The sequence below is a fragment of the Erithacus rubecula genome (assembly GCF_903797595.1).
Source record: "Erithacus rubecula genome assembly, chromosome: 3".
Taxonomy (NCBI): domain Eukaryota; kingdom Metazoa; phylum Chordata; class Aves; order Passeriformes; family Muscicapidae; genus Erithacus; species Erithacus rubecula.
Genome location: NC_136689.1, coordinates 17,481,454 through 17,507,087, shown reverse-complemented (window position 1 = coordinate 17,507,087; position 25,634 = coordinate 17,481,454). Strand labels below are relative to the sequence as shown.

General features: G+C 44.7%; 1 protein-coding gene and 1 long non-coding RNA gene across 3 annotated transcripts in view; one reads left to right on the top strand and one right to left on the bottom strand.

Moving 5' to 3' along the window:
- Positions 1-7,671: 7,671 nt before the first annotated feature.
- SPAG6 (sperm associated antigen 6) overlaps positions 7,672-25,634 on the top strand; it is a 33,587-nt gene continuing 15,624 nt past the window's right edge. For both annotated transcript variants that reach the window (XR_013773607.1, XM_079300598.1), the window contains exons 1-4: positions 7,672-7,798; positions 7,904-7,999; positions 18,191-18,357; positions 21,824-22,007. Coding sequence is in view for 1 of the 2 variants with exons in the window: in XM_079300598.1 (XP_079156724.1) it covers positions 7,774-7,798; positions 7,904-7,999; positions 18,191-18,357; positions 21,824-22,007 (472 nt within the window). In the remaining variant the exon portion in view is untranslated. The remainder of the gene's footprint in view (positions 7,799-7,903; positions 8,000-18,190; positions 18,358-21,823; positions 22,008-25,634) is intronic.
- Positions 12,505-18,214, bottom strand: LOC306799490. The gene is made up of 4 exons (XR_013773608.1): positions 18,158-18,214; positions 13,244-13,380; positions 12,809-12,881; positions 12,505-12,716 (listed from the first exon to the last, which is right to left on the bottom strand). It is a non-coding gene; the product is annotated as an uncharacterized lncRNA (long non-coding RNA).

Below are 25,634 nucleotides of genomic sequence, written 5' to 3'. Positions count from 1 at the left end.
ATCGGGTTGTCTCGTCGTGCCGGGCTCCGATTTCTGGTCCCGGAACGGGGCGGTCGGCGGCGGCCCCCGTGGCCGGCACGGCAGCGGGAGGAGGGTTGCGGCGGCCCCGCCGAGCACCTCGAGCCCTCCCAATTTTAAAACGGTGAAATTCTGAGACAATGTTTACTCAGATAAGTGTTTCCTGTTTCCGCTGTTAATTTTTAACGTTCTTGCTCCTACTCTGGGTACTTGAAACGGATTTCCTTTATTTTACTATAAACAGTTTGTTTTTCATCTTTTCTGCCCGTCTCCTGCCCGGAGGACGCCTGGAGAAGAACCTGCCCTCAACTCCCAAGGGCTGCGGATCTCCGCTTTCCGCAGCTCAATGTCGTTGCCCCGTTCCGGGAGCTCCGACCCACGGCTAATTTGTGTTTTATTAACTCAAGGATGGCAAGGATTCTGGCAGCGAGGATTTTTTTTCCAACTTTGGCTCCTTCACTCGCTTTTCCCGAGATCAACAGAGGAGTCCCGCCAGGAGAACAGAAAAACTTATAAAGCCCCGTGTGGATCAGGCAATTCTCGGTCTCGCCGTCTTTGGGGATGGGATAGTTGTATTTATTTAATAGTGATAATGTGAGTTAAAGAAAAAAAAATAAATCAATGACATTAACGGGTAGAGGACGAAGGACACGTAACACCCACGGCAGAGGAGGTTTTGCTGAGGGGTTAGGCAGGGAGAGGGACCCCCGTCCCCTCTCGCTGCCGCGAAGCCGCGGCCGCGACGGGCGAGCCCGCGGCAGTCACGGAAGGGCCGCGAGTGGCGGTGCCGGAGGCGGGCGCTGCCCAGGGGTGCGAGGAGCCCGCGGGCCTCTCCGCCGCCGGGCGGGCGGCCGCTGCCCGCCCCGGGAGCGCAGCCGGGAGCTGCGGTTCTGCCGCGTTTCTCTCCGCGCCGCCTCCTCCGGCGGGACCGCGGCTCCTCGGGCCGGCGTGGAAGTGCGGCGCCGGTTGCCGCCGGTGCGGCGGGCGCGGCCGGGCCCCGCCGCTGCCCCTCACGGGCGGGCCGCCCCGCTCCGCGCCCCCCGCGCCCGGGCAGAGGCCATCTTGCGCCTGCGCACCGCTCGCGCCCGCGGAACTTCCCCCGCGCCGCCAGATTCGAACGGGGCTGCGCGGAGCGCGACCCGCGGGGAACCCGCCGCCGCTCGGGCCCCGCCACCCGCCCCACCGGCCCCCGCCCGCGGCCGCCGCGGGTGTGCCGCCGTGCCTTCGGCAGCTCTCGGACCGCGCCGGGTCCGGCCGGGGGCGGCGGGCGCGGCTGGCAGGCAGAACCCCCGGCCGCAGCCGCCCTCCGCCGAGGTGTCGCGGTGCCGCCGCAGGCTCCGCACTCTCCTGCGTCCAGTCTGCCTTCCCCCGCCTGCGGGCCCATGGGGTGCTCCAGCCAGCCCGGGCATTTGGGGATGTGCGCAGCGGGACGGGAGCATTCCGGGTTTTCCAGCTGCGGTCCCGTATCCCCGATCGCCCTGCCTGAAGCACACGGCCTCCCGCCGAGGCCGCCGGCACCAGCCCTTCCCGGGGCACGGAGGGGCCTCGGGGCGAGCCCATCTCCCCGAGGAATCGGAGGGCGTCGCGGTAGCCATTTGGCGTATCTATTTTCATGGCCCTCAGCTGAATATCGCACCTCGTCTAGAGAGACAAAGGGCTGTATGTTCCCATCGCCGGGGACAGGCTGATGCCTTGCCCGTTCCGAACGCCGATGTTCTCAATGGTGTGGAGGGGGTACATTTTCCGGGAGCTCCCGGGTGAGAACTCCCCAGTGGCAGCGAGGCACTTTCCAATAGCAGAGGCAGCCAGCAGCCCTTCCCCCTCAGCGCCCGCCGCCGGGCTCCGCGTCCCCGCTGCCTCTCGGCCACCGCATCCCCGATGGAGGAGGCCGAGGCCGGCAGGAGCCGCCTCGCATCCTCGGGCCTCCGCTGAGCGCAGAGCTCCCGGGCACTGCTGCCAGCCGTGGCATTTCTTATTCCTCCTTCTCCACGTGCTGGGGATGCTCGAGAGTTGCCTTCTCAACAAAGCACTTTCTGATCTGTGAGACAACATCGTGAAGCTGATGGAGGCCTCCAAAATTGACTGAGTCTAGGAAAAAAAATACCCAAAACAAAAACAAACCAAACAAAAAAAAAAAAAATCCCCCCCAAAACTCAAACACAAAAATCAGAAAAAAAGCCCTAACAAAAAAACCCCACACTCCACCAAAGAATTCCCTGAAAAACTCCATATACACAATCCCAAAACTTTGAAGGAAAAATGAGGGGGAAAAACCTCCAACAAAACAAACAACAAAATAAAAACCAGAAGAAAGCCCAAACAACTGAAATCAAGATAGCCAAAATGCAATTCTAGCAGGGTGCTGACAGGAAGGTGTTGGCATGGTCAAGGCGCAGGGAGGCTGAGTGAGTGATGCCCCTGCGAGGCTGCTCTCGCTGCACGGGGTGCGGAGCCTGCGCACACCCTCCGCAGGTTCCCGGCACCAGCAGAGCGCCGAGCTGGGTGCGCGGAGCCGCGGCTCCGCCCGGCCAGCGCGGGCTTCGATGTAGCCGGTCGGGACGTGTCCCTTCCGAAGGGATGGCACTTGGATTTCTAGGTTGGGTAGACTGGCCGAGAAGGACGAAGGGCTGCGGCTGGAGCCCCGGGGGACATCGCGCTGCTGCTGCCCGGGCTGGGGCTGCGCTGCCGGGCAGAGTCCCCGGACACGGAGAAGGTGGCAGCAAGGGGGGATCGGCGGAGGGGACACAGGGGCTCAGCGCCGGGAAGGATGCCTACAAGCCATGAGCTGCCATTTTGTCTCTTTTAAGAGGGTTGGCTCTCCCCTCTCCTGGAGCGCAGTGCGCGGCGGTGGCAGCATCTCCCCTTGCCCTGCCCCTGCTCGGCCGTGCTGCAGGGAGGCAGCTCGGGGCGGCACGGGAGGTCCCCTCGGGAAAGCGCCCATCAACCCCAGCCTTCCCAGCCCCGGCGCTCTCCCTGCCACCTCCGCCCTAGGTGCTCGGGGTTTGCAGGCTGTTCAGCTGATTTGTTGCTAATAGCAACCACACGACAGCGATTTGCAGCCTTTGCTGCTGCCAGCGCCTCTCGTTACACCTTCTTCTGCAAACCGGGATACGGTCGTCTGGCTGTTGCCTGTCCCCACCCCTCTAACCGCAGCAGCCAGGGACAAAAACGGTGCAGGAGGACGGGACGGCCTCGGGGCGAGCTGCGGGCTCCGCTGGGCGCCGCGCAGATTTGGTCCTTCCACATCAAGAGCTAAATGCTGGCTTTCAGCCGCAGCCGCGCAGGCTCCGCGCATTTCGCATTGTGTGGTAGCATTGTTGAGAGCTGCAATCCGACCGGCGCGGGGGGGAGAAGCGCTGCTGGGTTTACATATGTAGATGCGGGCAGCGTTCAGCGCCAAGCCAACACACACCCTCCCCCGGAGCATCAGACACAAAGGAAGACGTAGCTCCTTTCAAGTCCCCAGAATAAATTAAGCTCCCGCTTTCAGTTTTGGAACGTCCCAAAAATATATTTTTTAATGGCACTGCACAGGCGCTGACGGTTCCGCAGGAAACCAGAGGTGTAACCATATGCACGTGGTAGAAAGGGTTCAGCCCTAGCAGCTAATATTTCCTGGTCCCATCCTGCAAGTCAACCTGACATGTTTTGCCCTTTTCCGGTTTATTCATCTCTTAAAATTTTTATTCAGCCTTTCCTAGTGTAATGGTGATGCACCAATATCCACTAGCCAAATCTGTACCGTTTACACGTTTATAGTTACAAATGTCTGCTTAAATGCCAGCGTCATCCTCTTGGGTGAAGAAAAAGGAGAAGTCCTCTTTCTAGTACGTCTAAAGTGCCTCGACATTTCTGTCTTCGCCTCACAGAAATAATTTACTCTATAGGAAGGTCTCACAAACTGAACTCGCCACCGAAAATCCGGAGGGGAGATCCTAGAGTAGAGTGAGTCCCTACAGCCCCGAGCCAAATCTCAGGGAGAAAAGAGAGAGAGCTCTCCATTTCTACGGTCTCCCTGACAGAGTTTTTGCCAAAATCAGGTGATGGTACAGCCCAACTTAAATTTGAAAAATAAACTATTCAAGGATTCAAATTAACTTTAGTAGAGGCTGTACGTGGAGTTGGAGATTCTTCACACAGTGTACTCTTCCAGAGAGCACTTCAGCTCCTCGCATCCCATTCACTGCCACTAACCTTTCTACGTTCAAACTCCTGGCTCTCAAAAATTCAGCATTCCCAACTCCGATCCGTGGGAGAGTTCGCGCGTTGCTCTTCCCACCAAATGAGCTGAGTCGCGCAAATAGGGGATTAAAACCCCTAATTTCTGTAACCCTATGAATATCTCCTCAACGCCTTGATCAATTTGCCAGGCGTGTGGTAGGAGGAGCAGACCCTCCAGAGGCAGATCGGGAGACCCAGCGCCCCGCCGACGGGCGCGGGGGGCGGCCGGGGGCGCTCCGGCTGCAGCTCGGGTGATCCGCAGCCCCGGCGGGTCCCGAACCGCTGGGGAAGCCGCCGCACCAAGGCACGGGAAGACCTCACCTTATAATGGGCGTCGTGCAGTTTTAAGTCGTAGCGGATCATCCGCAGCTTGGCCAGCCGAGCACAGCGGGGCATGAGCCGTCGAGGGGCAGAGAGCCCGGTCCTGGACCGGCCACCCAGTGCCCTTCGAGCCGGAGGGTCCTAGGGAGGGGACCCGGCAGCTCCCGGACCTGTCACCTGTTGCCTCGCACCCGCGGGGACGAGACCGAGCCAGGAAAACCAACTCCCTCGGCACGCCTCACCCCACAAAAAACTCCAGGGGCAACTTCGCCCTTCCCCGTCTTGAGGAAAACGATGTTTCCCCGCCCTGTTCCGAGAGCATTTTAGAGTGAATCAAAGTCTTAGATTAAAGAACACCCACCAGAAACCGAAGGCACATTATTTATTTGGATAACTGTTGACTATTCCCCTGGTCTCCGGTTTATTTTTTAAGTTGACGTGTGCGGTAACGCAATCATTACTAACACTACCCGCTTAAGGATGCAGGTTTCCCACTAATGAGCACCCCAGCAGTAGGCAATGAAGTCTCACAATTACGTCATTTCCATAAATGATTTTCCGTCTTCAGTACTTTTGCGAGAACCGGTGACATTTCCGTAGACCGCATTTGCATGGTGTTTATTCCTCATTATTATTACTAACCATGTGAACAGACTTAGTATCAAGCAACGAAGTGTAACAGCAAGTCTTGGTGGTACTCAGGGTGCGTTTTGTTGTTCCTTATACAAACATTAGACTTAATTAGACAGATAAATCAATTTATCTGTAATCGACACATCTGCTTTTTTTTTTTTTTTAACCTCTGGAAGTAATTAATCACCATTTGTTTATTTTTTATTTAACTTAGGAACAGAAATAAGTATAAAGAAATGTGTTTAACAGCTGTTCCCTTCTCAAGTACACATGGTGATAATTTCCCAAAATATTTTCTGTGGCAAACGACCTTCTCACCAATCTGATTTTATTTGTCTCCTTTATTTGTAAAGAATAGCACACCGCCTGTTTAATTTGTTTGCTTAAAGATTTTTTTTTCCATACTAAATACTCTTAAAATACTCTTAGCTCATTTTGGATCATGATATTGTGTATGTTAGCCCCTCTCTTCTCAGCTGAGTAAACACAGGATTTTTAAGAAATTTAGACGTCTCTCATACACTTTTCTAAACTCTTAAAAGGCAGCTGAAGTACCTTCAGCGTGCCAACTTCAAGGTATACAAAACTTTATATTACCTATCAGATAATATGTTTATATAGTCTCAGTCGTCTGATTTTGTACATTTATATCTTTGCATGAAAAATTACCAACCTATGAAATCTTGAAGACACTGTGCAATAATGTGTGGCTTTATTGACTATTAACTCTAATTTTCTGTTGTGACTCACAATTTCACTTGGAGCAGCCTGATCGATAGCAGAGCTAACTATTACCTTCGTTCACAAGTATCTTGTGTCTTGGGAATCGCCCTCAAAAGATACTGGGGGAGATGTAGAGTCTATTTCTCTTCAAGCCCGGATAACACTGATTTTATTTTCCAGTCCCATCGTTTGCATTAGTTGCTATACAGACCTCCAAGGTTGTGTTTACTCGTAGATACAACCATGTCTTTGCCAGTCAGTTATGAAGAGAATTATTCGTAATTAGTCCTTATGGACGGACACAAAGATGAGAAAAAGTGGAAGTCAGTGCGCAGCTTATCTACCTGAATGATACACTGCTGAGGAAAAAAAATTAAATTAAAGCCCCCCTATTGTAGCGCACAGGAATAACTTGTGTCTGTGCCAGGCAGAGCCAGAGGGCTGCTGCCGGACCATCCCTCCCCGCCGTGCCCCTTCCCGCGCCGCTCCCCCGCACCGAGAGAGCGGATGCTGCTCCCGGCCACCTGCGGCCGGGCGGGGCGGGGAGCTGCCGCTGCGCGACTCTTCTGCGCGGATGGGCGCGCTCGGGCAGATCACTGAGTGCGCTGTGTATCTGACAAAAGCCTTCCCTTCCAGCGGGGCACGGCGCCTTTTCTGCCGCGCTCCCGTGGCTCCCGGCGCAGGCGGTGGCTGTAGCCCACGGGCTCGCTCCTGCGCTGCCCTCACCGCCCCGGCGCCGCCGCGCCCCGTGGCCGTGGGTGGACGGCGGCTCCGCGGCGCGGGACAAGTTTATTCCCAGTGAGGCGCAAAAAACCCCTGCGTGGGTCGTCGCGGCAGCGTAAGGCAAGAGCGGAGATCCCCAAGGAGGAATCGCTACGGTGGTGAGAAAGGAAAGAAAAAAAAGTAAAATCAAACGACCCCACTTCCCGAAGAATAAAGGCGCGTCGGGGGGCGAGCAGCATCTAGCTGCCCTTATTATTCTTTTTTATTTTTTATTTTCCCTCCGCACCGAGGAAGTAGAGAAAAGCAGGAGCCGGGCAGGTGGACCCCAGAGGACCTGCGGGAGATGCGCTGGATTTCTCCAGAGCGGCGGGGATCTCCCTATCTGCCCGCCGAGCCCTCGGCAAGTTGCGCAGCAGCGGAGCGGGACACGGGCAGCAGCGCGTCCCACCGGTGCGCACCGGCGGGGCGGCAGCAGCGCCGCTCCCGAATGTCAGCGGGGGCGGGCAGGCCCCGGCCCGGCCGTCCGACATGTCCCGCCAGCCTCCGCTGCGCGGGACTGGGCTCGGGACTGGCCGGACACGTCCCTGCGCTGGGCCCGGCACCGTCCCGCGGGCGCTGCGCGTTCCCGGCCCGTCCCCACCATTCCATTCCCCGGCGCTCCCGAGAGCAGCGGCTGCGTGCCGGGGAGGTGAGTGCGCACAGTCGCTGTGCACATTTTCATGTCACGTCCTGTCGATGCACCCCCACAGGTGCTGCGCTCTGTGTGTGCGGTACAGACGTGACACAGCGGCGGGCCCCTCTCCGCGGAGCTGCCGGTGCGCTCGCCCCGCCAGCCTCAGTAGATGCCGGTACCCACACCTATACCGGCAGGGCATGTGACAAGAGTGTGGGCCCCGCCGCCAGCTGGGCACAACCCGCCGGGCCCCGCTCGTCCCGTCCCGTCCGGTCCCCGCGGCACGGCCCGGGCGCGGCGCGCGGACCCCGCGGGGCGGAGCGGCACCGGGCGCGGCGGGCGGGCGCGCTGACGTCACGAGCGAGGACCCGCCCCCCGCCGCTCGGCTTCCGCCCGGTTGCCGGGGAGACGCGTCCACAGCGCGGAAATCCCCGCGGGCGCGGAGCCCGCCCGGCGCCGCCATGAGCCAGCGGCAGGTCCTGCAAGGTAGGCTTGGCCGGGGCCGGGGCAGGGGCCGGGGCGGCGGGGCTGTGGCAGCGCCCGCTGTCCCGCTGACCCGCTGACCCGGCGCCCCGGCGCTGCCGCCCGCAGTGTTCGAGCAGTACCAGCGTGCCCGGTCGCAGTTCGCGCAGGCGGTGGCCAACCTCGCCGCCCGGCCGCAGAGCATCGACACTCTCCGGAGCGCAGGTACGCGGGGCCGGCGGGTCGGGCCGTGCGCGCCGCGGGTTTGGCGTGCCCGGGCCGGGGAGGGAGCGGGAGCGCCGCGGGGCCGCGCGGCCTTTCCCTGGCTGTTTTTTTTTTATCTCATTCCTCCACCGTTGGCCGCTCAATTTCCGGAGACTTTTTTCCAGTAGGATTTGGCTCCGCTCTGCCTGCCGGGTCCCCCTCGTTGCGGTGGGAAGGTAAATTGCGCTGGGTGCCCCGTGCCTGTGCGGGGCTGGATTCGGGCTGAGACCTCCGCGTTATTGCAAGGAAATTTTCCCGATATAATCCTTTTGAAAACTTACTTCCTCCCAGTTCTGATGTAGCTTTATGTAAAGTGCAGTAATTGGAATTCCCGATGAAGCCAGCACTAATTTGCCAAGAAAATTCTAATTTTAAAATAAATACTTTTTTTTTTTACTGACTTTAAAAGTTGTTCTTAAATTCTTCGATGCCTTCTGCCGGCAGATTGGCTCAGTTTAGGAGGGATTTGCTTTTGTTATATTGCTGCCATGGGATGTCGTGAACCAAATTGAACATTTTTAGAAAGAGGAGCTGCGGGAGCACTTCTACCAGCTGTTGTGCTGCTGGCATCTGGCAGAGCCACTCCGCTCGGCCAAAGTTCCTGAGCTTAAAGGAGGAAAAAGAAGTGCCTGGTAATTGATTACCTGAATGACAGTTTGAAAATGTGCTATAGATCAGTGGTTGGTTTGCCATGTGGTATTCATAAATTGATTATGTTTTGGTGTGTCTAGATTTTGTTTTTAGTACTTGTTTCCCAGATCTAATAAAGCTATCAGTCTTTTCTCAAATACAGTGACCTCTAACAAGCAAATGAAAAAGAAAACCAATAGTGTAAATATTTACAACTTTCTGTTATTTTATTTACAACTGTTTATTAAAATTGTTTTATTGAAAAATCTGTAACCAAAATTCTTGCTAAAGAAACATTTACTTCTATTATGTGAGTCATGTTGACACCACGACTTTTGTATCACCTTGCTGTGGCTCTTGATTTTTTTGTTTTGTTTTCCATCTTTTGGTGAGTTAATGCTACTACTGTAATTTATGCTAGTGATCTCTTTGCCAAAGGGACATCTTGGCTATAGGAATAATTTATGCCTTATTCTTATGAAGAGGTCCCTCTGTGTCCTTTTACAGTCCTGGTTTTAGCAGCTTCCAGAGAGAGATCCCATATAGGCAGGCTTCTCACAGCACAGCATTTTAAAAATGCAAAAAGTTTATATTTTAAGAAAGCAATCAGAGTACCAAGTTAAATTAATTTGCATTGTATTTATTTTTAAAATAACTCTTTTGAAGTAATCTGGTCGGTAACTTTTCCTCAGAACTGATTCGTTGCTTGTGCAGAACAAATAATCGGTTCAGAGGCCTGAAACTTTATTCTGCACACAGCTGGTGTTGGTCTGAAGGTTCAATTTGCAAGGATCAGGCTCTGGGCAGCAGTGTGGAAATATGCATTTGTGTAGATTATCCCACTTGGCTGTTTCTGGTCATGAGCTGCTTTTCCACAAGCTTTAGTTTTTCAGATGCTGGACAAGAGAGGAATGTCTGCAAATATGGCTGTTATATTTTTTTTTGGATGGCCCACAAATATTTTACCATCTTTGCCACCTGTGTCTTTAAAAATACTCTCTAGTTATATAATTGCAATGAGAGTTGTTAATTTTGGCCTTTTCTGGATGTGCTAGACACAAGTTTTAAAACCTCCTTCTAAATTATGTGTGATTAAGTGTTTTTCTTTAAAACCTCCCACCAAATAAAATTGGTCCTTTTAATAAAACAAACATTTTGGGACATTACTGTCCAGCAGATAACTGGTGTGCCTTTTAGGGTCTTAATCTAGTGAGTGCTGGAGCAATGATTTAAGTAAGATCCCTGTCTATGTATGTATCTCTGTATAAATCTGTATTTCAAGGGGTCTGGGGATTGTTTCTTTTTCTGGTGAATAAGAATTCTAGCCATCCCTTATGTAGATTTCTGTTTTAAGAAGATGAGAAAAGTCTTTACCTGCTGTCATTTTACATTAGCTATAGGGGTCAGGGGTACCTTGCAGGGTTCTTTTGTTGGATCTCAAAAGTTGTCAGGGTTTAGTATCTTTCTGGCAAAACAAGGCAAGATTACAGTGACTTGAATTTGAACAAAATCAAATCCTTAAAATGTACATGTACTCTTATATTAATGGCCTCAGTTTTTATTCCTGGAATAAGAATGAAAGATGAGTGCTCAAGGAGTAAAGCATCTGATCCCATTTTAGAAGTCCTTTTGATAAATACTTAACATCTTTATAATGAAAATAAATACTAGTTTGAGACCTTAATCTTTGCAGAGCTGTGTTTGGATACCATGCTAACATCATGAAAGATGGAAGTGTTGAAAAAGTAATTTTTTACTACCCTCTAAGCCCTGCTTCTGTGGTATTAAAGCAGGTCCAGGCAGTGGTATTGTTGCACATTGGGAGCTTGCAGCCTGGAGGGGAGCAAGCAGCCAGGATCAGAGGCACAAACTCCTTATGCTGGCCTGACTGCTGGGAAACCTTCAGGTACCATTATTGTGGAGACTTCTGTGTGTGACCTGTGAGGAAAACTGGTGGGAAGCTAAAAAGAAGGTCAGAGGGGGCCATCAGGAAGCCCAACTTTTCTTAGGGCATCTGTCTTCTGAAGCTTCTGTATCTCATCAAGTTCTGGAGCTGCTTTTCTCACTGGGCAGAAATCTCAAAGGTGGTGTAACCAGGCAGGGAACTGGAATCTGGCCCTGAGCTTTGACACATGTGCTCTTTCCTGGTCAAGAATAGGGGTTTAGTGCCTGGGAGCTTAACAGCTTTCTGGTGGCAAGAAAGTACAAGGAATGATCAGAGAGATTTTTTTGTTGGAACTCATTCCTGTTTTTCTCATTCCTCGTTTGAGCTTTCTGATTTGCTTTGATAAAGTTGTTCCTTATGATTAAATACTACCATGACTAATTATAGGATTTGTCATTTGAATGTTTAATTAGTTGATATTTGGGGAGAAAAATCTGCTCCAAAACTCCTAAACTTTTTCGTTTAGTAAATATACATGTGAAACAATGACAGACAATTTATCAAATCTTCTTTCTTGAGGGCTGCTGACTAATGGGTGAAGGTACTTTGATAGTAACAACTTCAAATATACTCTTTAAAAATAAATCTATTCATTTGGCAGCTACTTCTCATGAGGTTTGGTACTGGAATGCACTATTCAGCTCCACACCCCCTCATCCTTCCAAAATGTAAAATCCCAGAAAATAGGCTATTTTCAGTTATAATGGCAGATGAACTTGAACTCTTGTTCTTGCACTGAGATTTAGGCAGCTGTCTGTCTTTTAGAAGAGCTAGGTGGAAATCTGAAGTGCTTCTAGTATGTTTATAACAGTGGTAGTAACTGGGTCTAATTCTTCATTTGTTTTCCTTGTGAAGTGCAGCTCTCTGTAAATAAACAACCCCTTTGAAACTGCATTCTGTTTTGGTTTTTTTGGAGGCATTTGCAATTCAGGATTCATAAATGTATCAGAATATTACTTCTAGGTTTTCATTTTTGATTGATTATTTGATTATTATTTATTTATCTTGCATTAGAACATATGGTGATAAGAATGTTGCTTTTAATGTGAGTTATTTAAAGCTATCATTGTGATTAAGAAACAGTTTAGTCTTGCTACTTTGACTTTAAAGATATTGCAAGATCAGCTCTTTAACCCCTTTCTTGGGGCTAATCACATTCTTAAGTGTAATGGCTGCAGAAGTTATGGGGAAAGCTGAGCATGGAACATGGGAAAACAGATCTGGGTGCTGGGGCCTGCACACCTGGCTTCCCTTCACATTGCTGCTGGGCTCTTTTTATCATCTTGGGCAGATAAATTCAGCTGCCTTCCTGGCCAGTCTGCAGGGTTCCAGGAAATTTCCAAAATGTCACTGCAAATGAAGGTCCTGTCCCTATTTTTTGCTCTGTTTTTCTGTAGGTAAAGAGTGATGTCATCAGTGTTACTTATTTACTGGCTCCAGACCTATTCCACTGGTGGCAGGTTTTAAAGCTATGTTTCTGAATCTCTGGGTTGGTTTTAGGAATCTTTATTTTAAGAAAACACTGTTCAAATTGATTTTTCTGCTCCAATTACATTGAATCTTTTTGTTTATGCTTTACTCAACTTTTTGTTCTGATGTATGTATTTTAAATATACTTCTTTTGAATGTGACACTTGGCCCTGTGTAATCAGAACCAGACCCTTGGGATGGGATTTTAGGATATAGTTCCATATTTTATATAATATTAAAGGAAGTGATTTGACAGCATTGTGCTTAATAGAAAGCCTGGGAGCATTTGGATCTTGCAAGTGGATATTCATGGACAGACTCCAAGTAGCCAGTTTCCACACTGGAGTTTATGTACCTTCTTTTGTAAAGCTTTGGGTTTTGTGTTTTTTTTTTTTTTTGGTTTTTGGGGTTTTTTTTTTTTTGGTTGGTTGTTTCATTGTTGTTTGTTTGTTTGTTTTGATTTTGTGTTTTCTAAAAAATATTTTTGAGTTAAAAGCTTTACTAAACTTTAGCAGCAGGGGAAGTAGGAGAGGATTATGCAATGTGGCATAAAAGACAAAATGTTGTCTTTGCAGTTGTAGTAGATCAGATGTAGAGAGTGGCTTTCCCAAAGGCTTGATGACATTGTGGAGGCTGATGAAGGGAAGAAGGAGCTGTTTTAAGGAAAGTACAAGAGAGATGACAGAGAAGGAGAAAATAAATGCAGCTGAAGTTGGAGGATTGACCTTTTTTTGTAACTCAATCAAGTGAAAGCTCAGCTGTTTCAGGATTCCTCCTCTTCTCAGTCTCCTGGCCTGTCTGGAGATTTGCAAGTAAAGATGTCAAAACCAGAATTTTTTAGAAACTTCACTCTCATCTTAACAAGTGGACATTAAGAAACAGGAGCTCCTTGTGACCAACTTGGTTTTAGTGTGTCTGCACAATTGCTTGGTGGCCACCAACAGCCCTGTAAGGGGTATTTTCAAAAATTTGTCCTCTTGTAACAGGATTAGTTCTGCTTCATTAATGCAGAAACAGGGTTTGGCATCTAAGGAGGAGAAACTTTCTGTTCCTCGATCCTTCAGGAATCTTCAGTGATCCTGTCAAACTAAATCTACATTATGTCCCACACCATCTGGTAGTTGCTGTATGAATTACTTGATCAGCCAGGTCTCTGTTACCACAGTGCATTTATGTTCCCTTTGATCTCTGGAGGATGGTCGTTGGGCTGTGGATGGAACTGTGGCAGTGAGGAGTCCTTGCTCGTGATGGGGAATGTGTACTTGAGACTTGCATACTCTGCTGTCTCTGGAAGAGGCTGTGTCAAGACAAGTGAGTGTGAAAATTCTCTCTCACTGCTCTTCTGGAACATTTGTTTCAAGTAAGGATTTAAAACCTACTGCTATGCAGCTCCTAGAAAAGGGTAGTTGAAGATAGGGTGTTGGGGTGAGGCAGAAATAAATTTCTATTTTATTTTCTTGTTAAGACAGCTGAATTTGACATGAGGAGCTCTGAAAAATCAAGCTGATATGATGAATGTTCAAGTGCTAATGTTAGCTGTGTGAATGTTCTAAATGTAACAGGTAGCACACAAAAATGAGAAGAGCATAAATGATCCAGAGCATAAATTAGAAAGACAGCATCTTCAAGACAAGAGTGCGTCCAGAGACAGCTAGACTTTTCTCCACATTTAAAACAGAAATAATTTTTCCTTTAAGGAAGAAAGGTAAAGTAGGAATAGTTATCTTCAGATGCAGAAATGGGAAGAATTTCCAGTGTAATGATGTTTCTCTGTTTTGTAACTAGTTAAGTTTGACAAGGATTTGATGGGGATGAGGGGAGGGTAGAAGTATTTTACATGAACTCCAGGTTGTTTTCCCAAAAAAATCGAAATGGCCAAGCAAAGATTGCTATCTCCAGAATGGTGACTGTTTGTTTCCTACAGAAACTTAGAATGAAAAAAAATTGGAACCTGCTGCTGCCCCAAGTGATTTTTGCTTGTTTGTTTGTTTTCCAGATAGGCAGCAGCCAGCACTTGCTTGCTAAGAGAAAGTTCATCAGGCCTGTATGTAACAGATCCACTTGAGAAGTGTGTTGAGAGTGATTCAGCTTCTAAAGTGTGTCATTCTTTGAAACAAATTTGAGTGGGAAACAGGATAGAAAGGGGAATCATTCCTTGCCCAATGTCAGTCAAGGTTCTCTGATGCAAGAGAGAATATTTGGCAGTAATTCTCTGTTACTCAGTTTCTGAGTGCTAGTGGGAACTCTTCCAAAATAAATCTAGTCCAATAGTCTAAATGCCTTATTTTGTAGTTTACTTTCTGTGTGGTTGCTTTTCAATTAGAGTTAATGAATTTCCTATTGCTGTCACAACAGACTTATTTAGAAGACCAAAGAGTTTCAAAGTTTTCAGCAACAAGACACTGCTACTCCATGATCTGTATGGTCCTGTTCACTTGAGTGAATGATCAAGATAAAAGGAAGTAGTTGGAAAGTTCCTGCCTATTCTCCTGCTCTAAATAATATTAAATACATTTGAATTTAATTAAAAATGCTGATAGGAATCCTGGCTTGGACCCCTTTGTAGGAGTAGACTTTGCTGTAAACAGGATAGATGAAAGGAGGAGATCAAATAGTGTAGGTCACCAAATACAGCTGTGTCTGAACAAAGATCTGGGTTGGGCTCAGTGCAGGAAAGCCTCTAAAAGATAGAAATACTAGGTTTGCTGAGGGTACAAAAATGATGACAATGGTGAAAGCTCCTCAAGCAGTTGGTCTTGCAGAGTAATTGGAGGTGATGGAAAGCATCTTGGCACAGAGAAAGAAAGTGGTTTTAAGGGAAGGTAGAAAGTAGAAAATCTTTGAATTATGTTCAATGCACAGGCATGGTCTAGGCCTACATGTACTTCTCTCAATTCTCAGTTAATTTGATGTGAATATAAGGCTTGTACAGCACCAGGAATTACTTTTTCTTTGTCTCATTTCTCCAAAACTTGTTCCATTATAACTATTTGCCCACTGTCTCTTCTTACATTCAAACATGACTATAAGAACATATAGTCTCCTTGAGGACCAGCACAGTTGCTATTATTTCTTAACATGTATTTTTTTTTTTTCTAGCCCTGTTGTAACATATTATGTCCTTTCTTCAAATAGTAACTCCCATTTAATTTTTCATCTCTTTCCTCACTTTAAGTTGTACCAGCTAAAATAATTTGCAGTAGAACATTCTGTGCCAATGCTTAAATGTCTTCACTAAACTTTACATGGTTTATACTGTTGTGAAATGAAAGGCATTGGTCATGGGGAAGCATGCTGCTTGGAAGCAGTTTCATATTCAAGGCTTTTTAGGCTGTCCCAAGTGAAAGCTGTATCAGCTAATTTTGAAAATACAAAATATATAAGTCTTGCATTTGGAACAACTCAAAGCATATATGTATGTAAACCTTGTTAAATGTGGTTTTACATTTTGCTGTGCCTAGGTATGTCATAAAGGTCAGAAATGTGTCGTGTGGTCTGGACCTAGCTCCCTGGTAAAGTGATTCTAGTCTTTCTAATTTCACTGGATTTGAGATCATCAGAATTGAACTGTCTGACATATCCTGGTTTAATGTCCCAGCCATCAGGCTCTTGGCATTTTTAGGGTCGGGATACTGCATATTGAAGTGCTCTTTTCCCTCTCCCCCAACCACTTCTGACAGGCTCTTTTATATCAGTAAAATTGGTTTTTCCCCCTTTTCTTTTTTTTCCTATTTATTAAATAATCCTGTTTTCATAAAATCTCAAGTCAAAGGCTCAAATGTACTATCTGTACAGTAAATACAAATGAACTACTTCTAACTGTTCCTGCTTCACTGAAATGCCTTCAATGTAGATATAAGAACAGTGTGAGGTCCCCTTAGGAATTTCAGCAGCTATTTGCATGCAACTGATGTTAAAGAGAAGAAAATACCTTCCCACAGAGGGTGTAGATGAGTGGCTAGAAGAAAGCAATTGATACATGGCATTGGCTCCAACTTATATGTTTGTTTTTACTTCTAATTTGTCATATGCAAAATTTAGTGGTTTTTATATGAAGGATAACTTGCTAACAACACTGTACCTGCTATGGAGATTTCATGAGATGATGTCAGTACGATGACCACATTCAGAAGTAGTGATTTCTGGGAGCTGCTAAATGAATTTTCATTGATCTTACAGTACTGGAGGATCTATCTTTTGTCATTTGGTACACAGGAGGCCTCTTTCAGCTCCCAGTGGCTTTAACAGAAGGGTGAGCAGGCTCCAGCTATATTACAGTTCTGTTTCCATAGGTTCAGTTTACTTTTCTGCTTTTGTTATGTATCCCTCTGAAACCTGTGTTATTTTGTCTTGTGAACATGCTGGGAGGCTGTACCTCTCATGACAGTGCAGCTTTTGTCTAAAATATTTACCTTCCCACAAATTTGTTAGTGGATAGCATGGCCTCCCTGGTTAGTTTTTTGTGTTCTCCTTCTCATCCCTTTCAGAGCCATGTATAGACAATTCAGATATTTCCTTCTTGCTGGGAGCAATTTGGTTTTTGGTGTAAAATAAACAAGAGAATTCTACTGCTGTTCTACTTACTTTTTTTATTTTTAGGGGAAGAAATATGCTACAAGTGTAACTTGTTATAGCCTCTGTCCCATAGAGTATTCCTTGCTCTGAGGTCCTCAGCTTTTCCTTGTCATGGAGTACCTGTTGAACACCTGGGTGTTTTTTGTTTGCCATTAGGCAGTGACCCTCCTGTTGTGGCACTGCCACACCAAAAGGTCTTTGTTCAGTGCTAGTAATCATATGAGCCCTTGAGAAGGGAAGTCTTGCTTTCTTTCACTGTTACTCAACTAGATCTGTATATTTGTAAAAAAAATTAGTGGAAAGGACTGAGAGAGCTGATGTGAAGGTACCTGTAGCTCTGAGTGTTCATTGTTCTGTTGTAACACATCTCCATTTTCAGAGACCTCTGCTTTCTGGCTAAGTTGTTAATTCATGGAGCTGGTTGCTACAGGGACACCGTATTTGAAGGATCACAACTCATTTTCCCTTCCCAGACCTTACAAATCACGTTCTTTATATGACCATTTGGATCTCATTGCTATTCCTGCTGAAGAGTCTTAGTTTAACAGGAAGAGCCTCCACATGCAGATTGGTCATCTTTGATCATCCTTGTTCCCTTTCACTGAACCTTTTTCAGTTCTACTCTAGTGGAGGGTATTAAATGTAGGATAGTGATGACCCCTGCTTTAGCTTCTACCCCTTTCCAGATAATCCTGAGCATTCTGTACACTTCTGCAGGTAAAGGTTCCTCTGTACTACTGAGCAAGAGCTGAAATTTCTATGGTACTGTCTGTTCTAACATCGAGATTTTTCTCCTGGTTGGTAGTAATCTGTTTGGGATCCGTCACTGCTTATGTGAGGTTGGAGTTGGGTTCCCTGCATAAGCTCCATTTCACTTGCCATTTTGTTATCCAGTCATTCAGTCTGTAGTTTCTTATAGTGTCCCTTGCTGTTACTTTCACATTTTTTATGCTTAGCTGATGCATTGGGAATTCATCAGTGAAAACACATAATAAATAATAACATGATAAGAAAATCTACAACTCTTCTATGTGGAGTGTAATATATTATGGATATTGCTCTTCAAATCAATCAGTGCTTTTAACAGATGAAATGTAATTTAGTGTAATTCAGTGTAGAGGTTCTGCTGGCATAATGAATGAGGGACATGCCAATGTCTTCGAGCCAGGATCTCCAGATGGAATTTCCTGTGCACACTGTAACAACACATGCATTTTATGTATGTTTGAATATAACTTAAGTTTCTTGTGTAAACTTTAAGATGTATTTAATAGATATTTGAATACACCATTTTTCTACATGTGACTTTTCTGTATTTCAGAATTGTTTTGTACCTATGAAAAGTGAGCAGAAGCATTGCTATACATCAGCAGTGCTATCCAAGCGCCAGATTCATTTCAGCGGAGCACCTGAATGTCCAACATGTTCTTATTACCTGGAAGACTAATTTAATAGATTTTTATGAATAAAGGCAAATGTTTAGAAAAACTTCTGCTTACCAAATTGGCTTTTGTCTTCCTGCTGCAACTCAGGTGTGGTGTGTTTGCTGAGACCTCTTTTGCTGGATGTCATCCCAAGTGTTCGACAGACCGTTGCCTTGGCTCTTGGGAGACTTGCTGATTATGATGTGGAGATGGCAGAGGCAGTTGTGAAGGCTGGCATTCTTCCACAGCTCATATGTTCATTGCCTGAGGAGAATGTAAGGCATGATTGTTCTCTTATGTAATATATTTTTTAACTATTATACGGGGAAAGGGAAATCTTTCTGTATCAGTATCTGTTGTTATTCTAATAGGATATTAAATGTATCAAAATCAGAGCAGCGTGTAAGTTTGAACCCCTGAGAAATCACTGTGTACTGTATGCCTAAGTCTGACTTCAATATGCTTGACTTTAAAATATTGTATTACCTTTTAATGCACTATAGGAAATGCATTCATTGCACTGTAATGTTTTTAAAAGGCTGAGTGATGCTTTGTAAAAGGTTCCTCTTCAGAAAGGAGGCAGTTTGGAAGCTGTGGTGATAATTGACTAGGTTTTTTCCCTAATAGCAGACACGTGTAAAATACATATAAAGCCCCTGAACTTCTGTAATGAAATACTTGTGTCTCCAAATGAAGGCCTTTGGAAATCTATGGCATGAGAAATAACAAACCTTCGACGCAGGAAAATATATGGAAAGGTTTTAATTTTCATATTTGTCAACACCGAACAAAATACAGTTACAATTGCAATGCAAATAAATCTTTTGGTCCCTTTCATTCCCTTCCTAACGTTTTTCTTCAAGCTCTGTGTCTCTTTCAGCTTTGATTTTTTGAATGGTGCTAACCTAGATTAACAGAAATACTTTTAAGTAAGGTTTCTAACAGCTGGAAACTGACAGCCAAAGGGTTAAGTGCACTGATATCACAAGCATACTTATGTTGCAGCTTTGACTGAGGAAATATAGGTTTTCAATGGAAATATAATTTGGAAAACCATATATTTTCATTTTCAATCTTTTGAGGAAAACAGATGTAAATGTACTCATTGCATACTTTTTGCACATACAGAATCATTGCCTATACAATTAAAATCAAGAAAGAAAACGCTAAATAAAATCTTAGATGGCAAGATACTGGCATAGTATAAAAAGGAAGTGAAGATTTTAATTAGACAAGGTCATAAACATATTGTTTATTTTATTTCTATGTTTAAGGGAAGATGAGGAACAAAACTCTGCCCACTGTTGGTTTGGAAACTACCCTTGCTACAACTTGAAATCCTCACTAAATTAGCTCGAGTACCTTGAGATAGAATAATTAGGGTAAAACAACAGCAAGACTTGTGTGAGGTCATGGAAAGCCTGCTACGCCTTGGTGACTGAGGGCAAGTGAAAGAAACTCATCCAGTTCATGGAGAGTTTAGCAAGCAGACAGTTTATCACTTCACACAGGCAAAATAATCTTTTCCATTCTACTCACTTTTAATGTATCAACATCTGTATTTAAGGATGGGATTCTTTGAGCATACAATGAATACTGTTTCTACTGATCTATGGGGAACAGTCACAGGGTAACATCCCAGATCAATGTTTTATCAATTAAACAGAGCAGAATTCAGTTTTACAGCTTATTCTGACTATGCCTGTGAATATGGTTTGCTTGTGAAGAATGTGTTTTGAATAATGAAAACAAAGAAGTGTTTTTCTTTGCCAGGAGCATAATTACTTAATAGAATCAACATACCCATATTTGTACAGACATAGACTTATGTAAACAAATATGGCTCCATCAAGTTCAGCAAAACTTACATTATCTAGGGATTTGACCATTTGTCTCTGTTTCCCTTAACTTCTGTTCCCCCTAAATGAGGTTTAATGCTTTGCTTCTATATTATGTTTAATGTAAGGTTCATCTGCTTTTAGACCTTAGCTTAGAAAACTGGTTCTTTTGACATAAAGGAATTATATCAGTACTGGTAAACTAAGGAACATAAGGGCATGTTTTGGCACACTGAAGGATGACTGTGCTTGTTAATTAGTATCATGCTCTCTGATGTGGTTTTAGCCAATGCCAGCCATCAACTACTCAACAATGCTTGGCCATGGTTTAAGGGATAGCACAAGGCAGGAGCAGTTTCCAGTAACATAGATGAGGCCATTGTACTTTGAGGAAGGAGGAGTCTAGATGGATGGATGTGTTATGCTGTGCCACTTTCCTTTAGGACTAGGGAGTGGGCCTGGGTACATTTTATTTCTGAGGGCCACTGCAGATACTGTTCTGTTGCCATATCTTAATGCTTTAGATCAGGCTTTTGAAGGTGTTTGGGTACCTTACAGAATGCACAAAAGCACTCACATGGCTCTTTGTTTTTCTGGACTTGATCCAGAAGGGAGGTGGGCTTTGCACTGTTTGAATTTTGGGTACCCTGACAGCAGGACTAGCACTGTAAAGTGCCCAGGCTCCCTGTGCAGAGCAGGGAACAATCAAGCATCTTGGAATGACATCAAAACCAGCTGGCATACAGAGAGAGAGCCCTCTAGAGCTTGTCCATAGGGATCATCTGTCAATGCCCAGGCTGGAGGGCATTCTCCAGGCACACAGACATAGCTGCAGGTTACTTGTGTCCCCATGAATCTTGCCCTTCACGAGGGAGGGGAACTGTCTTTCTCGTAACATGATTTTCTCTGGCCAGAGTACTTTAACTGGGCTCTGGATTTTGAAAATGTAAGGCAGTAGAAGAAATTTAATCTTCAGCATCCATATCTTAATGGTGGCTGTAAAACTGCAGGAGGAGACTGAAGTGTGACTTTTTGAGGGAAGACTTAGCTGTGCTTTTGGAAGAAATCACTGCTGCAGTTTACGTGGGAACCCCATGCTGTGTGCAGTGTTATGTATTATATATACATACTGAAAGCATTATTTGGTCCAGCACTGAGGGAAATGGGTAGAACTGAGACAAGAGCTTAGACTTCATGTGCTCATATGACAGAAGGGCCAGCGTGCTTAGTCCTGTTCAAATTGAGCTTTTTCTGGACACAGGCAGGAGTAAAATTGCAGGCTGATTGATCAAAATGGAGGCTTATTCAGTATTGGGTGTGGTGAGATGGGTTTTCAGTATCCTAGCTGTTTTAGGGTTTTAGGCAGTATTTAGGCATTGCAGGATTCAGACCCTAAACTCTTTTATTTAATCTAATTCTCTCTGTCTCCGTTTCCTATTTGCAAATGTAAGTAGTGTTTTCTCATCAAGGTGTTGTGAGGGTATCAATTCTAGAAAGTGTAAAACCTGGAAGTGTTAGAGATGGGTAGAATTATTTTAGGAGTTTGCCCTGCATAACCTGTGTAGTCTGGTTAAGTATGTTAAGAGTTTTTGTTTATTCAGCTCTTTTTGTTCACTACTCACTTAACAAACAGATTTACCTAGACTGTTTTTTTTTCCCCGTATCCTTCCAGCTCTCTCATTTTTTTCTCTTTGTTTATGCACTTGCTACAGATTTTATATCATGAGTTGTCCCAAAGAACAGTAGGTTCATTGTTTGTGTGATGTCTAGTGATTCTGATTTGGATCTGTATGAGATATTGCTACTACTAAAAAAGTCTTAATTTAGGCATGTGTGTGCTATATTATGTTTTGAACTTTTTAATGTTAGTGAAAGTTTGTTTGTTTGTTTCTGATTTGTCTAGCGTTACTACAAGAAAGCAGCTGCATTTGTGCTAAGGGCAATTGCTAAACATTCTCCACAACTAGCTCAGGCAATAGTTCAGTGTGGAGGACTGGAAATGCTGGTGGTTTGCTTGGAAGATTTTGATCCTGGAGTCAAAGAAGGTGCATCTTGGGCATTTGGATATATTGCCCGACATAGTGCAGGTAACAAGTTTCATGTGTGTTATCTTTTAGTCTAATGTCACGTGATAATAATAAATTGTGTTATTTTGGTGAATAGAACAAGATGTTTTTTCTTCTCTACTGTTACAAAATTTTAAATTTGGGGTAAAATCCTTGTGTAATTGTACCATTCCAGCAATGCTGTACCTTTTTGTTGGAAACTGTCATACCTGACACCAGCAGTGCCCAGTTATGAGAGGTGCTTTAAGAGGAGATGTGTTGGGCCCATGGCCAGAAAAGGACACTCTGTTTTATTCCTCTTCACGAAGAGATTTCTGAATCTTTTTATATTGTGTAGGTATTACTGCAGAGCCAGGTTTCTTTTGCTTGACATTAGTTCTTCTTTTATATACAGAGTTGAATGGAGAAGCCCAAGGAGAAGCAAGTTTCACTCAGCTTACAGTAGTGTTTGCAGGATAAATAGGCCAAATTTATTGCACTGTGTTGTCATTAGCCAGTGGACCACACTACTCTCTGAGAGTCAGGAATAGATCCTAGGAATCCAATATTGAGTACTTCACTGCTGTCTCACAGGCAGTTGTATAACTCACTGGTGGTGTCATGTTCCTATTTAAAAGCTGATCCACGTGGCTGATAGTTCTTTTACCAGCTATTTATATAGTTCAAGTAAAAGTTTAGACTGTGAATGAATGAACTGAGGGAAGAAACTGCTGGCTGGAAGGAGTAGAAAAAATGGTTAGTGTTTGCATTGTTCAAAGCTAAACTAATTTTAGGATCATACCATTAACTCATGGTTTTATATTTGATTTTAGCTCTGAAATGTACATAGGCTGATTTTGAAAGTGATTTTCTCTGTTTTTTAATCAATACAGAATGTTGGACTGCAGAAGGCATGGGGGATTCCCCCTTCCCACTTAGAGAGTTAGCTTACTGGGACAGTCCCCAAAGTTGTTAGCACCTTTCTAACAGACTGCATTTTCTGGGAACAAATTAATTCTTGGGACATCTCTCTGGTAATGATTTTTTATCGTTCGCTCATCAGGATTGAATTCCACTCGTGATGGAAAATGTTGCTTCTGTCTGAAAGATATTTATTTAAATATCAAAGGCATTCATTTGTGTAAATGTGTGTAGTGTGTGTGTGTGTGTGTCTCTGTTACTCTTAACATAAACATTTCTGCAGTTTTGTTATGTCATTAAATCAATATTGACTCACTTCAATTGCCCTTGATGCTATTCACTGCATGAATGCTGACTGAGCTTTAGGGTGATCCAGTTCATTCTGTGACAGCATTGTCTGCAAAGATGGAGGTGATGTGGGGGTATTGAAGACAACAAATTTATTGTAAAAATTTTTATTCCATGGTTATGAATAATTTATTTGCTGATGGTGAATGGGTGCATACCTTATGTCAATTTACAATGACAATAAGAACAGCATCCTCAGAAATTAGGTTGAAATTGTGAGTGTTACCAAGCTGCAAGCATCAGGACACAGACAGATCACTGGATATAATCAGTAAAAAAACCACAAATGCCAACAAAAGCCCACCTAGAGATCCCTGAAAAAATTGCCCAGGTACAGCCAATTTAGAGGATTTACCTGCCTCTATAACACAGTCACAGAATGTCTCTAAAATGATTGTTGAATGTAGAGCAGTTATACTGAAAAAAAGATTGCTCTGTGCATCACATGTTTCTTACACTGCTACAAGCATTCCTTTGCAACATGGTATTTTTGGAGATGGGATACAGAGATAGAGAAATGGGATAGAGAGACTTTTTCTTATCAAGCTGGTGTTTACTGTTCAAGAAACTCTGGATTAGACTGACATGATCCTGTTGACAAAATTTGGTTGTTGTGATTTTTCTGTCACTGACTGTCTGTGGACACATAATGCAGCTTTAACAATAGATCTGGGTGTGAAATGATTTCCTCCAGCCACAAAAGGTTTTTCAGTTTCAAAAATTGTTGCAATATGGGACAATATTAGGACAAGACTTTTTCTTTCTCCTAAAATGGTTGGGGGGTAGGGAGATTTGTTTGCCCCTGCAAGAAAAGTTCAATAATTAGGGCATATCTCTGGGATTAAAGTCCTGATTTGTTTAGAGGATGTGAACTCTGTCTTCATGAGTGCAAAGGCTCCTGACATTCAGTGATAACTGTTTGCAATGGTGAGGGTCCTTCTGCTTTTAATCAGAAATTGCATCCATAACCCAGTAAAGATACTAAGAACTGCAGTGTGTTCCCATCAAAAGAGCTATTCGAGAAATTTCCATTTTGTCTTGGCTTTGAAGACACATTTTGAGAAATTGAGGCTTTCTCCCCTGCTCCCCAATGAAAACACTCTCTGTTTAGCAAGTTCTATAATGACTTCAAACAAAAATCTCTTGAAATGTAGTTCTTCTATGAACAGATGTCTCCAGAAGGCCTGTGAGATTTTAGGTAAAGACAAATGTCTCATGAGGTTTCAAGATGCTAGAAATCTTGCCAGGTCAGATTCCAAAACTGCTCTTGCATTTCTGCTCTTTCTTTCCCTTTGAGCTGCATTTCAGATACTGATCTTACTCCAAAGTGTACCAATCAGTGTGCTGTGATTTTGACATTCATTATTTCTACTATTTGTGTTCGAAATGAAGTGTAAAGTGTTTCAAATACCATAAATACCATCAGATCCATGAAAAATATTTTGTAACATTTTGATTATTTGATTAACCATATTCAGTTAAAGAGCAAAATTGTTTTCTTTGAAATATGCAAATAATTTGGCTTTTCATTTTCTTTGTCTGCATTGAAGGTGTAATTTATTAAATGTCTCATACCTGCTTCAGTAAATTGTAAATTGGTAGGAAAACAAAAACAAGTAATACTGTTTATACTGAAGCATATTGCTAAGAGCAGAGTTTTGCTCATTTTCTGTCATGCAGTGGATCATAGCTCATAGAAGGGACCTTGGGAGATCTCTAGTCCAGCTTCCTGCTCAGAGCATTATCAGCTACAAGAAGTGATTGCTCAGCTCTTAAGTGGTTTGAGTCTAGCCTCCATCCTCCTGATGAAAGGTTTTCCCACTGGTTCCAGTGGAATCTTCAGCACTGTGGTTGTATTGGCCTCCATAAACCTTTCATTTCAAAGTGCAGCCTTTGGGGTACTTGTGGGAATTAGAGTCTTTCTATGTGGCCATAACATGATCACACAGTCCTCAGAAAAATACAGCATTGGTGGTTGTTTTGGTCAAAACCTGTTGTTTCCTGTGGATGCAGCAGCTAATGCAGCAAGGTCTGTTTGAGAGCCCTGGTCTCGACTGAAACTTGCATTTCCTTCCAACCAGGGGTGTTGCTGCTGCCCTCCTATGGGGATATGATATTGTATATTGTCAATATAATATTGAACAGATTTTCTTTCTCTGGTGACATCCTGGACATTCACTTTCTCACCTTCACTTTTTTTATCCTCATCTGGTTTTTGAAATTTATGCTATTATTGCCAATGTGTTAATATTAGTAGGATTGTTTTCTTTAACACCTTAAACTAACTTAAAATAATCTTGTAAGACTCCCCACTGTTTTCAGTGGGTGTGTAGGTAGGATCTTGACTCCACTTTGTTGGCTTTCCCTCTTCTTGTTCATATAAACTCATGACAAGTCTTC